This window comes from Daktulosphaira vitifoliae, unplaced genomic scaffold, assembly GCF_025091365.1.
Source record: "Daktulosphaira vitifoliae isolate Bord-2020 unplaced genomic scaffold, ASM2509136v1 Scaffold_5, whole genome shotgun sequence".
In the NCBI taxonomy this organism is placed as follows: Eukaryota; Metazoa; Arthropoda; class Insecta; order Hemiptera; family Phylloxeridae; genus Daktulosphaira; species Daktulosphaira vitifoliae.
This window is the reverse complement of record NW_026099576.1, coordinates 13,091,639-13,107,160: the sequence shown is the minus strand read 5'-3', so window position 1 is coordinate 13,107,160 and position 15,522 is coordinate 13,091,639. Positions and strand designations below refer to the sequence as shown.

Below are 15,522 nucleotides of genomic sequence, written 5' to 3'. Positions count from 1 at the left end.
TTGAATTTTGCTAACTGAAGGGTTCATTGTAATAACCAGTTATTTCCAATTTGTTTTTAAAATTCATTTTTTTTTAATGTTCTGTTAGAGTTTATTTAAATTTAATAATATATTTGAAATATTAATTTAAAATTAAAAAACACAAATATATTTAACTTAAAAAACCACAAAAATTATTAAAAAGTCACGTATACGTATTTCGGAAAAAATGTTACTGTCATCAGCACTGAAGTGCACCGCCAATTAATGTTATCACTTAGTGATTTTAACATCTAGTCTGATAGAAAAACATTTTTAAAAAGTTAGGTATAATTACTGAGCTTACTCTTCTACTAAAAATACTAATATTATAAAAATGGAAATGCTTAACATACAGTTTTAAAACATGTACAGTTTAATACTAAAAGTATTTAATGTTTTGGGTCTCCAAAACAATTTTTAAAATTAGACTTAACTAGTAATTATATGAATTTCAAAAACTATAGTTAATGATATATTACGAATGTATTCTTGAAAATATTTTATTTTAAATATACATCTTTTTCCTCTTTAATATCAATATTTGTTACTGATTATAATATTTGAATGAAATCCTTGCTATGTTCAGGATTACATTAGACAAATAATAGTTAAATTTTAAACGCGTCAATGTTACTCAACTTCTATAGATAATGTTGTTTTTATTGTTTTCATTTAAATTACTAAGTAATCATTAAGATAATACTAAAAAAAAAACTTAGTTTACAATTTTTTATAGTTCTAAGAGACTGTAATATGTTAACGTCATGTTGGACTGTTAAATTTAAATGATAATTAAAATTGTCATTAAAAACTCGAGATGGTCTTATTTAAAAGTAAAATTCAGCTTTTAGATAAAGTCCACGAGCATAACATCATTAGTTTTGGTTTGTTCTACTTANCACGAGCATAACATCATTAGTTTTGGTTTGTTCTACTTACAGATTAAAATTTAATTAACATGAATACCTTAATTGTTTTTATACAAACACAATACAATGCTATATAGTAATTAAACTAAAGAAAATTACATTTCAATAAACAAATTATTTAAAATTTATTCCAAATCAACATTAAATTAATCGTTTTTGATAATACTGATTTAAGGAACAAATAACTTATAGGCAAATATTTTATTGTTTAATAGACGTATAACAAAATTAGTTCACAGTTAGGATTATACACTGACTATAGATTGTTTTGAGTGGAATGGAAGGACTAAATTAACATTTTGGACTAAAATGTTTATATTATTTTTTTACTATTCTTGTTATTATAATTAATTTTGTCAATATTTTACCCCATTATTGTTCTATTTCGAGATTGACACTTACGAATGAACTTCTTTTAGTCAAAAAATTTTTGAATTGTGTTAACATATTTATATTTATCATCACCTAAATGTTCAACCGTAATTTAACGTAATGTATCATCGTTGTGTATTGTCAGAAAAAATTGAATAATATTCTGACTAACATCTTGATATTGTAGCTTTGTGCCTATATAGTAAACGTTTGCGTAATAATATAAAAGGTTTTCACATTATTTTTTATCCTATCTTGACAGGTTCAAGTTACTGCCGAGGCACATTTGATGGATGGTTATGCTGGGATGATACAAAAGCTGGAGTGACCGTACACCAACCATGCCCTCAATTCGTTTCTGGATTTGATCCGTTAAGTAAGTGAAACTTAAAAATCGAGATTTAATAAAAATGTTGTAAACACTAAGCATTCAAATAGTTCCTATGCAAATTATGAAATGTGAATTCAGAACTTATTGGATTTTTTGAGATAAGAAATAAACCTAGATTGCTATTATTTGTGATTACAATACAATTTCAAAGTTTGGTTTCACAAACATGTTTTGAACGTTTAACTTGAAATACTGAAATCTAGGTACACTGTCTTTATTTATTTACTTTAAAGTTAAATTAGATACAGCTGTTTACTATACACAAATTAATTATTTAATTAGTTACTAAATGTAACTATTTTATACAAATTTTGTTCTTAATGTTTTTGATAAATTTCAACTGACTATATTCTATAATTTCAAAAGTTGTATTATTTGAAAGAAATCGTTCTTTTATCAATGAATAAATAGTTTGGTAAATTAAATTATAAATTGGAATAGGCCTTTTTTTTTTTTGTGGTTTTATTAATCTTAAGTCAAAGTAAGACTGAACTAGTTAATACTCAACTATTATTTGCTTTATAATTAGCTTCCATTTTTGTCATCGATGAATAATGCCAATAAAAAATAACGCCATTAGTTTAGTATTTTTAAAAAAGTCTAGTTATTTTTTTCTGCCACTAACTAGTAGTATATTCAGTGTAGCTGGTTCAATTTATGAGCTTCCGGCAGTTGTAATAATTTAAATGAAAAGCACTCGATTTTTTTCCATTTGGTAGAGACAACGAGACTTCAACGTTTTGTTTTGGACAGTTAATAAATTGACTGTACACAATAATATTGCGTGTTTAAGGTTTTTATATAAACTTGTAACTACGTATTCAACTATTAATTTATGTTAAACATTTTCTTAATGCCATTACTTTTAGATTTACATTTAAAAAGCCAAAATCAACATAACTGTTCAAATTACTGTTATATTTAGGGTTTTTTTTCGTATATACTAATAAAATTAGGTAAAGATAAAAATTTATTGTATTAATATCATCAAATACAATACGTCACATATACAATACCTGGAATATTCATCATAATACGTATGTTTTTATATTTACTTATTTATTCTAAATTTAAAGGACTTAAACTATTTTACAATATCTAAAAATTAACAATTTGTAAGACTTATTATACAAAGTGATCGATTAAGAATAAGACACTTATTTTCTCAAAAACTACTAAATATTTTCAATTTCTGTAAAAGACATTTTTTATTTGAATAAAAAAAATGTGCAATAATATGTAGCTAAATCATTTTTTTTTTATCCTTTACAAGATAAAAAATTAAACTTTAATTTTCTTTAATAGGAAATCCCATTTTAGTTCGATAATAAAATAGAAAAACAATTTAAACAGTCTTGTTCTTATAATTATTTGTATCCAATCAACCTTTGCTGTTTTAAGCCTGATTAAATTTTTAGATTTAAAATATAAGTTCATCATTAGTTTGGTTTTCATAATATCGAAGGCAACAATAATCTATTACAATATTCCATAAATAATTATCGTATTTATTTTTACTAATGTTAGTGAAAGATATGATATCAAGAATTGTCAATTAAATCTTTTTTTTGTGATATCATAAAAAAATGATGACTACTGTACACTAAACAACAAATTATTCATAGAAAATTGGTCAAAATTGATAAAATTTAACGAGGAGTAACAGAATAAAAATAGTTCATCAAATAAAAAATACTCTATAAACAAAATTTTTTGAAATTTTTTTTCTATCCTATAAATAAACCTAAGTTTTGTTCCTAAATTAATGAAAAATAAATTATGTACTAATTTAACTTAAATATCGTTATAGTAAGAATATAAAAGATCAGAAATTAAATTCGTACAATTTTTTGATAAGAATCTGTGTTGAATACTATTTAAAATTTTTCTATGTAACTTGCATGCAATTGAAAGGATAGATAATTTTTTGCGTTATTCTCGTCATATAATTATTGGATAACATAAAGATGAAACTAAAGATTAATTATCACTGTAAAAGTATATTTAAGAATTTATTGTTGGATTTTGTCCTTAATTTTATTAAATTAATTTAATAGATTTGAAAATAACATTTTTAACTAATCATAGGTTAAATTAGCTGCTTGGTAGAGAATGTCTCTAACAAAGAGTGGACCATTTGTTACAAACAACGTTGAGTACATCACATCATGTGATAGCTAATCTCTAGTGTCTTTGCTTACCTACCCCCTCGCCTACTCAGCACGGCAAACAACGCGTGTACAGTCCACAGTCGTTCCTCAACAAGTACATATTGTGCGTCTTTCGCATACATAAAAAACGCCTCCATTTGTGTGCTATTGTTCAACCATAGTGCGCCATATATTTTATTGTTTTTTGCGCATCTTGTTGTGCCCTGGTTCCCTCGAGCTTTCTTACCTGTAAGCATTCCTTTAGTGGTCAGCCCTATCTGTCACTGAAGTATTTACTTCTCAAGCGACTACCCTTGTGGTCACCAATCCATTCACGTTTCAGCATTTCAACGCAAAGTTACATACGGTATTTAATTGTTTGTTTTGTTTTATTTATTTATATATTTTCTATTTTGTGTCTAAGTCACTTTGCCGGCCATTTTGGTATTAAGGACACCCTCCTATGACCCTTGATTTTAAGTTAATTATTGCAGAAGTTTTAATATATTTCTTATATTAATTTTATACAATTATTGTCTACACGTAATTTATTGGATGTGCGGTTAGCCGGCAAGTACCTAGTGACCCTTGCCACCCGCTCCTATAGCGATCGTAAACAGACTTAAGACAAGACAGCAATCTAGTATGGTGCACAACTAGCCGTCCTATGGTCTAGCTGCCTCGTTTGAAACATTAGTTGAAATTTATATATATTATGAATTTAGTACTAAAAATATCAAAATAAAGGCCAATCTTATGTTTTTCATATTATTTATAGAATATTTATTATTGTATGTCTATCATTTTTATGTCACTCTTCCTTTTTTTTAACCTACATTAAAAGCTATAAAAATGTATTATAAAGAAACCGGGTAGTATATAACAATATTTCCAAGTTTTATGTTGTTTTTTTTTTTTTGTATCTAATAAAATAATAAACTGATGTAAACCTAATGTGGCCGTATAAAAAAATGAGATAGCTTATTCTTTATAAAAATTTGTATTGAATTATCGAAAAAATTTTAAACTTGTCTATTACGAATATGAAACTTAATAAAAGTTTAAATGAGATATCATATTATGATATCTCATTTTATTATTACGAATATATAACAAATTAGCTATACTATAACTTTTTAAAATCAATTTGTTGTTTGAAAGTTAACAAAAAATGTAATTGTTTTTCAAATTTAAATAAACAAAAAAAGTAATGAGAAAAACAGCTAGACAAAAAAAAAATAGGATTTTTTCCCTATTTGAAGTATATACAGAATGTCTCATTGTGATTTACTAATTTAACTATATAGACTAATATTTAAATTATTGAATCACAGTGTGACAGCTTGTATATTGCGTATGATAGTTTAGAAAGTTGATTATAGTAAGTAGACAATAAGACTAGAACACTAAGGAATGTATCCCCATTTACGTTTCCTGTCAAATCAGTTTTTCACTAAAACCCATCGATCCTTTATTATATTTCAGACTTCCACGCAAAAAAATGTTTAGTTGAATAGGATGCACTTAACAAACATACGACAACTAAATATTGTACTTTTTTACTTACTGCACGTCATTCGATTACGAAAATATATGTAGTAGTACATTTATAGTTTAATAGATATTAACAATATTTTAATACATAATTTTTGTAATCTAACGATTAGAAGATAGAAAGTGAATTTATGGTTAAATGTGTAAAAACCGCAAAGTGAGTAATTTTTTATAATTTCTCCTAAAAATAACTTAATCGTTAATTTTATGTTATGTATAGTATCCATAAGTTGAAATGAAAATAAGTACATTAAATACGTTTTCATTTAGTCATGAAAAAATGTATCTTTTGATAAATGAAACAAGTGTATAATTGACATTATTGTTGTGAAAGATTAGTTTTATAAATTAATATTTGGAAATATTTTGCAACTATAACTATAGAGCGGCGCTTGGCATATGCAATATTAATACGTCTGTGTATTGACAACTGCTCACTTTTCTATACATAGATTATAAAAATATTATATAATTTAGTTTTTTTTTTTACTTTGAGTACTAATTTTGTATAATATAAATAATATAATAAAATTAAAATCATAGATTACATTTTACTAGTACATAGTTGCGAACACTGAACCACAATAACTGTATATGCGTTGTCACAAAATATGTTTCCACATATTCTATATTAGAGTGCTTTATTCACACGTTGCATTCATTACACAGTGAATTTCCGCATTTACTTGAGAGAATGTTATTAGATTTAACACGAAAATGTACTTATTAAGTTTATAGTAATTATATGTTTAGCAAATTATTTTGTAAATTAACAAGACTAATTTGATAACTGAACACACATAGGAATTCAAATCGCAATGTATCATTTAACTAATTTTTTTAACAAAATTACATAATTAAGTAACTAGGTCTACTTACTGTTTATTTTTAATAAATTAAAATACTTTTTAGTTATTGTGTTCTAGATGAATTTAAAAGCTTTATATAAATGAATAGCGTTGAAAAACATAGTTTTAATATTTTTAGATATACTAACTACAATTTAAATTAGTTTTTATTTACACTAAAATATATATATTTTAAAGTTTTTAACACTTTCCTAGTTCATTACGTCAATGTTTTTACTGAACACGTTATAGACATAAAACCATAATTTATAGATTACTGGTTTTAATGATTCTTATTTTTATGACATCGGATACGTTTTACGTAGAATTCAACTTGGATAATTGTAACTAAATGAAATTTATTGAATTTGATACTATTCGCCTTTCAAACATTTTAAACGCACTTATATTTTTAAATGATCGAGAGCTTACAAAACTTAAAAAATAATATATTTGAAACGTGGTAAATAAAAACAACACATAAATTATGTATAGGTCGCAAGTTCCTGTGAAATTTAATTAAAACGTTTGAAGTAATTTACAGTTTGATTACTTGTTTATTAAACTGTATCTAAAATAACATACACATCTTTTTATTAAAATAACAACACACTTTCTTGTATAAAATATACAAATAGAAACTTTTTATTTCAATATTATTTCTAATAATAATAATTATCTTAATAAAACAATTATGTTAAATCAGTCGGAATTTATTTATTCGTTTTATGATTTTAAAATCATTATATTTTGTATAACAAAATATATAGTTACATTATAACGAATACAATAATTAAAAATGCAAATTCACATATTTTTCAATGTAGCATAAAATATTGACGAGTTAAATTTAAGATTTGAATAACTAATATGCATTCCTTTTAATTAAAACAGACATGGCAGATGTTAACAGTTTATTCTCAAATATTACTTTTAAAAATCATGTAGTTTTGTCAAAACATCTGTGCCATAATATCATGATCATTTAAATATAATGTATTGTATATTATCATTGTTAGCAAAATGAAATCACATAGTAATTGAGTGACCAAATTGTTTGTACAAAGCTCGCATTTGATGATAATACTTTTCAAGTATATTCAATTGCGCATCAATTGAAACTTATCTTTTAATATAAATTGTATCTGTTTAAAATTAAAAATTTATATGATTTTATATTTCACATTAATAGGGTAACTAGGGGAAAGTTCAGTATTTCTCAAAATCAATCACAAATAGTAGCACATCCTATTGACATAAATGCCTCATGTGGTACACAATAATATTCGGTAGTATAATCACATGGGTACATACGTTAATTTTAATTGTAGTTAAGAATTCATATTTTAATTTATATTTAGCTTATTTTTATGTAATTTTTGAACATAAAAATTAAAGGTATTAGTAAATATTCTTAAAGTACTACTATACATGTTAATTCATAAGAGATCCATATATTTTACAATAGTTTTGGTTACAAAGTTTTACAATCGTTTTCATCATCTTTTCCAAACTATGGGAAAATAACCATTTTCAGAAGATTCATATTTCACCTATTAGATGATAGAAGTAGTTCTCATTCATTTTTCAGATTTCAAATACAGTCACAGAAATCAGGAAAAATAGTTGAAGATTAACCTTGCCATCTTATTCCTATATCCAATTCATTTAACATTATTTGTAAAAGTTACAAAGTCAATTAATTTATGTTTGTAAAACACCATTAATAATATTCTTATCAACATTTTTTTTTTTTTTGAATATTCAAATTTAATAAATTAATAAAGTTGATTAATTTTATTAACCAAGAATAATTCTATTTTAGAATACCTTTTTTTTCAAATTATTTAACTTGTTTTATCTTTTAAATGATAAGAAACTAATTTTATTTTTGTCGTTATGTCACATTAGAGTATATTTAACGAGCAAATTGTAAACAAATTCGAAAAGTATTTTTCTCACTGAACAAATCTTCAAATTTTATATTTTTTTCCGGCGTACAAATATTCTTGTAATCTAGTTCTCTGTACTTTTAAACGTTTTATTTAGTTTAAATAAATTATGGTTGATTCCAAAAATATAACATTTTAACTGTACTAGCGTTTTTTATTATATTAATTCAACAAATTTAATAGTGTAAATAAAATAGTAATAATAACTCTTCATCATATTAATACTAGCTTTGTAGATTTATACCGAACATAAAACAATTTACGTTTATAAAACGAATCATTATTTTCTTATTAGCTTAAATAATCTATTGCAAACATTTTTTTATTTTAAAATTAATGTTTTGTTACAATTCCACTTTCTTTTTGCAAGGTAAAAGTCTAGTTATAAAAAAAGTTATTATGATATTACAATTTTCTTCATATTAAAATTTACAGTGAAAATTATACATTTCTGACCACATATCAAGCTAAACAAAGCTAATTTTAAATCGTTATAGTTTTCTATTTAATTAAGTTAATTTTAATTTGCACGTTGAGCTAAGTTTAGTTTATTTAATTTTCAAAAATATTTCCAAAAACGAAAATGTAGTCCTTCTAATTTGCTACTACAGATGTTTTAATCGTATTTTCCAAGTATCCCTAGTGATGAATTGCGGCAAAGTGTACTAAATTGTAAGTGCTATATATAGCATTCATTTTGCGCAGTAAACGTGTATGAACTTGGTTTTCTGTGCCATTATTAAAATTCCTAACACCGACTTAATATCCTTACTCGTTTTCCATAATAAATCCATTAGAACCATACATCAAGGTAAATTTTCCAAAAAAATGATCCCTGTTCATTGTTTTTGGATACACATAAAGTAAACCATTAATAGTTAGAGAATTGAAGATTCTCGACATTTATACTGTCCTCAGCTCTTCCGTGACGGTGTTGTGGCTCGTAGAATTATTACTCAAGTCTTTGAATAACATTCTACTTCACTCTTAGATTTTGTTACACCTTTCCAACCTCCATAGTTTTCCACTTCACATACTATGTAACTCTTTCGGCTGGATTGTCTGCAACTTTTCTCATTTATGTTCGGCTAAGTTTTGCGTTCAAAGAATTTTTGTTCTAATAACTTAAACGTTTACAATGTTAAACTTATTTATTATAAGACACGTCTTGAACTTTTTATTAGTTTTACTCAACGCGTAATTTAATAAATCGGTACATGATTATTTCAAATTTCTCAACAGTTGTATTTTATTTATTTTACATTCCATTTCTTACTTGTTAGTAGTCTTTAAATTTGCTGTCTCCCCAGTACGCAAAAAATATTTCTGGCTTTAAATCTACCATAAAATACATTTCGTTCGAATGATGTTTTTATCAGTTTTTTTCCATTTGATTAATGTATAGCTGTTATACAACATATTATCATTCTTTAATTTATTTTATTCGTAATACTTTTAGTGCGTCGTACAATTATTAAAGAAATTCAAAATGAAACTGGAAACATTTCTTTAACATCCGATAAATGAATTTACGGCCGCTTATAATCCAAAAATAAATCAAAATTAAAGAATGAATTACTTAGATTAAATATCTAATAATATGTTAAGAGTTTGGTTCTTAATGCATTCATAAAGTTTATTTTAGTCATCACGAGCACATCAATAATAAATAAATATTCCTCATGGTTTTTCTTAATCCTAATTAAAATATATATTAATTTGCATTTAATTTTGGGACTGTGTGAGGAGATCACTCCTCCTAGAACATAAAATCTTCCTGTGATACTGTTAGATACTTATAATACATTTTCAGAGAGTTGAATGTTTCGGGAGTGCTCAAATAAATTTTATAAATATATAAAATCCCGAATCCTAGTTATGATGCACAAAGAATAAAAATAATTCGAAAAAATATATTGGGTATTACACAAACAACTAATCAATTTTCATAGTCATCATTATAAAATTTATCGATTCTTTTAAATTTTTTTAAAAACGACGTTTAGTTTATCTTGAAAAATTAATCTATCAATAATCTTCGTGTTTGTCGAGCATATATTTTTGCTCTTTATTTCAAATAAAGGTAAAGTAGAACCGTTTTACATTTATTTTAATAGTTTTTTATGTTAACAATACAATGTGATTTATATCATATAATATTTTAAAAGTATTTTTGTTTTTGTAGGAACGGCTTACAAAATTTGTAACAAGGATGCGACTTGGTTTCGACATCCAGAGTCTGGCGCTGTTTGGTCAAATTATACAACATGTATAGACCACGATGATGTTAATGTGAGTTACTTATTAAACAACAAAAATAATTAAAAAAGTGAGATTTTAAATCTAGACGAGTACATAGCAAAATTTATTTTCATAAGGTGTTATATTATTTTCAGAACTTGAAATTGAATTTTTACTTTTCGATTTTCATTCTGCTCATTGATATAAAAACTTTGATATCAACATTTATAGTTAAATTAATATAAAAGTGTTGTTATATAATATTAACACTTTTTATTTATTTCGATTTTGTATAAATGTTAAAAATTGATTAACCACCTGTTTGATTTCAGTTTAAATATAATTTATATTTATTATTAAATTTTAAGTAAACATAATTGAAACTAAATAGAACAGCTATAAATAATATGCTGAAAAAAAACTATTTCTATTCAGTTTGAATTTTTTTAATTTAAAAATAAATATCTTTAAAAGGTATTTATAACAATGATTATCCAAATAAATGCATAATTGCATTAAATATAGAAAGATCAAATCGTTAATTTTTCTACCGACTCTTTATGAAATATAGAGGGTGATTCATTAAGGATAAGACACTCATTTTCTCGGTAACTATTGAAAATTTTTCATTTTTGGGAAGGAAAATATTATTTGATTTAAAGAACTCTACAATAATAAGTAGTAAAAATATTTTTTTTTCATCCCTTCAAGATTACAAAAAAGTAACTTGATTTTTCTTAAATAGGAACCCCTATTTTAAATTTGTTATTATGATTTAAAATAAAAATATAAACAACTTTGCTCTTATAATTTTTTTCCCCCCATTAACCGTTCGTCTGTTACAGCTTATTAAAGTTAAATGATTTTGGACTAAATTTCTATTATTATTTTACTGTTTGAAAAATCAAGTTAGTGTTTTTTGACCTTGACGGGATGAAAAAAAATATTTTTTTACTACATATTATTGTAGAGTTTTTCGAATCAAACAATATTTTCCTTACCAAAAATTTAAAATGTTCAATAGTTACCGAGAAAATGAGTGTCTTATCCTTAATGAATCACCTATATAGAATAATCCACGATGTTTTGACAAATCAAATAATCAGAGCTGTGAATTATATGCATTTTTAAATTTTGTTTGAACCACTTTGAGAAGTCCTAAGTTTATAAAACTTTTTCGCAGCATTATACAGTAACGTATAAATATTTTACCTTTTAGGGGTGATTAACTCCCTAATCATCCCCAAAACTGTAACTTAGGTAAAAACACATTACTAAGTTTTAAAGCTGATGATGTGTTTAGAATAACTTAATAATTTTTATAAATACATATTATTCACAGCCCTGCTAATAACCATTGGTCAACAAAATATTTTGCGTTACTTTTTGTCTATCAATTTATGCACTCTTAGAATACGTAAAAATTATATTTTTTTATTTGTTTTTAGTAACATTAAAGAAAAATTGAATTCTAAAATATTGAAGTTTTTAGAGATTTTCTTACAATAAACTATAATTTATCGATAACAATTTTAGGATTAGTACTTACTATGTTACAAGAACTTTAATACTTTGAAAAGTATTTCAGTGAACAGTTATCCAAATCTGGTAAGACACTCATTTTCTTAATAACTATTGAAAATTTTGAATTTTTGTAAAGAAAAAAATGAATTCATTGAATAACAAACATTTTAAAAACAAAATTGTTTGTTATTTAATGTATATGTTTTTTAATAAAAAGTTAAAAATAGGAGATCCCAATTTAGAAAAATAGTTTAAGGTTTTTAAACATGAAAAGATGAAAACAAATAATTTAATAATATAATGATTTAGAGTTTTTGAACCTAATTGTTTTTTCTTTACAAAAGTAAAAAATACTTAAAATTTTCAAAAAATGGATAAGTCTTATCAGATTTTGATTACCTTGTATACACCAGTATGAACTATACCTAACACATATTGTATTAAATATACTCAATATATTAAAATATATGTAACTCAATAAGTACTCGATCGTAAAATTTTTTATTGACTCATTAAAAATTTTTTGTGTGTAAAACTCTAAAAACTTTAAAATTAAATTAATTTTTTATTATTATCAAAAATACATAAAAATAATTTGATTTTTATGTAGTATAAGAATGCATAAATTATTTAAAAAAAAATAATCCAAAATATTCAGTAGATTAAAAGCTATTATATCTGTTTGAAGATTGTGAACCACTCTGAATGTAATCTTTAATTACTGAACTATTATAAAATGAGGTATGTTCAGAAAATATCGGTGAACATAACACTCATGTTTGATCGCACTTGTCAAGCCTTTTTCAGTTTTGGTAATCTAGAATGCCTCTACAGGGACGATTGACTCTTAGTTTCAACGTTGTTTCATATAACCATGTTTCGTCACCTGTTATAACACGTTTCAGTAATTCTGTATCATCGTTGACTTCATAAAATTCATAAACATTTCTTTCACGTTTTCATCGGTTGTTGATGTTCTGGGGCGTTCGTCATCTTCATTTTCACGGCCATCAGGGAAACACTTATACAACTCGTAAATATTTGTTTTACTCATTGCAGACTCGCTTTCATGTTTTACGCAAAATTTGATACAAATCTTTTGATCCATTTTTTTTAACGAAAGAAAATTGCCGAGCTCATAAAAACACGTCTAATCTTAGCGGCTACCATTGACAAAGTAAAAAATTAATCCAGGTAAAAATTTTATTATACTTCAGGGACATGTGTACCAACAATACGAAAAAAAATTTTAATAATCAGACTCTCCAAACCCATGAAATTTTATAATTCCCGTTATTTTCTGAACACACCTCGTACCCTATAAGATATATGGGGTGAAACTAAAAAATATTTAACCACTTATAAATGAATTAAGTAAAATTAAAACTATATTAAAAATATTATTAATATAGTTTTAATTTTACTTAATTAATTAGCCACAAGTAATCAATTTTTATTATACACTTATAAATGATAAAATAAATAATAAACAAAATCGTAACATTTTATTTTTAATTGCTATTATTTCAAAAGAAAAGAAATTTAGTAGACGACGACAAATTAATTACTCTGTATAGCAAAATAACTAAAATTAAGTTCTAAAATACTGTAAAATAATTGTTATTTAAAAATGGTTTACTGAAAAATCGTTGATTTTGCGTTAGAACTTCTTCATTCTCAGGCGACGGATTTATTGATTTCGAAGAAATAACTTATTGTCAATTGGTATACATATGTCATTTTATCTACATAAACTCGTCTACAAAAACAATTAATCATGTTTGGGGCCGTATGGTATTACATTTAAGTATATTTGTGTTCAATCCATTATTTTGGTGACCAATTTAACTCTACGTAGTTCAATTTCTATAAACTAAAATAAAATCAATTAATTCATGGAGAATTCAATTCAGATTATAGAAACTGACACTTTATTGTTATTATTTATAATAAATTTAAGCTCTGATTATTTTTTTTTTTATTTAAAAATTTGAAAAATAAATAATTTATGTTTTATGAATGAATATCTTTAATCAGAATAAAGAAAACCATTTATTCTATTACACTATGTTAATTATACGCAGAGATANAATTTATGTTTTATGAATGAATATCTTTAATCAGAATAAAGAAAACCATTTATTCTATTACACAATGTTAATTATACGCAGAGATGCTAATGGTTTAACAATTATATACTGATTTATAAAAAGAAAACCTTTAATGTTTATTAATCATATCTCTTTTTCCATAGAAATAGTATTTAAAAAAAAATTATCTTAAAATTATCTTAAACGCTATATGTTTAACTAAACATGCCTTCCAATAATAGAATAAAGTTAACATCATAATTAATATCTAAGTAGCTAGCATATGCAATTAAAAGTTCTAATTAATGTATTTTTAACAAAGAAAATAATAGCTAAAATAATGTTAGGTAGTGGCAATGACGTTGATGAGTACTATTNATAATGTTAGGTAGTGGTAATGACGTTGATGAGTACGATTTCAAAGTATTAAATGAAGATTGGTGTAGATCATGTACTTAATTTTCTTAATTCTTTTATGCACTCAAATATATAACCGTTTTTATCGTCTTATGTCTCTATAAATTTTGTTCTCATTCTATAAGAACAATGAAGACAAAAAGCACAACGGATGAAGTGATAAAAAACAATACCTAAAAGGATAAAGCCATAACGCATTAAATCATAATATTATAAAAGAGATGGGAGGAACAAATTATTAATTAGGGTCAAAATTAATGTCTCTTTTATATACCCGTATGAATAATATAAATAACACTTGTATTATTCATATTTGTCAAATATGAAACAAAAACTTTGTGGATATTAATATAAAATTAAATCCTCTTTGTGTTTTTTAAACATAACAACTCAAATATCATATTTTCCATATTTTATAAATTTCTTGTTAAATAATAAATTTTAAATATGGTTATTGATCAGTCAAGCATTTCTTCAGACAATTTTTTATTTATGTATTTTAAGATTGTTAAATTATCTATAATCACTGGTCTTTAGTATAATTTTTTCATAAGCATCATTTAGAGGGTGTCCAATTTTCAGAGAAAATCAGGGATAGTTGATCCATAGTCTTACTGAGTCATACTTTAAGCAAGTCCATTCATCGTTATAAGTCGGTTAATAATAATCTAAGAAATATATTGGAAATATAATATTGAATATTTTATATTTTACTATTAAAATATAGTAGAAATCTATATTAACCATTTCTCAGTTATCAGTCATCATAATTAAATAGTATACAGATTCTTACTTCATTGTTAAAGATGAAGTAAGAAACATTGTAACTCAAACAATTCTGGCTTTAAAATGAAAGAATAACACTGATTATTTTATGAATTTTTAATATAATATCCTAAAACTGTTGATGTGTAACTTGAAACCTACAATTTTTCATTTAAAGAAACAATTTTGAAAGTTTCATTGCCTTATAGACATTTTACTTTTCTTATACAATAATTATATACATAATTTGTTTTATAATTTTAAAAGG

The 15,522-nt window shown here is 24.4% G+C and overlaps 1 protein-coding gene across 4 annotated transcripts in view; it reads left to right on the top strand.

Moving 5' to 3' along the window:
- The window catches only part of LOC126908152 (calcitonin gene-related peptide type 1 receptor-like), a gene marked incomplete at its 5' end in the record, with an annotated part of 50,949 nt that overhangs the window by 10,598 nt on the left and 24,829 nt on the right, over positions 1-15,522 (top strand). For 3 of the 4 annotated variants that reach the window (XM_050690061.1, XM_050690063.1, XM_050690065.1), the window contains 2 exon segments: positions 1,585-1,698; positions 10,403-10,509. In XM_050690061.1, the coding sequence (XP_050546018.1) occupies positions 1,585-1,698; positions 10,403-10,509 (221 nt within the window). 4 annotated transcript variants of the gene reach the window in all.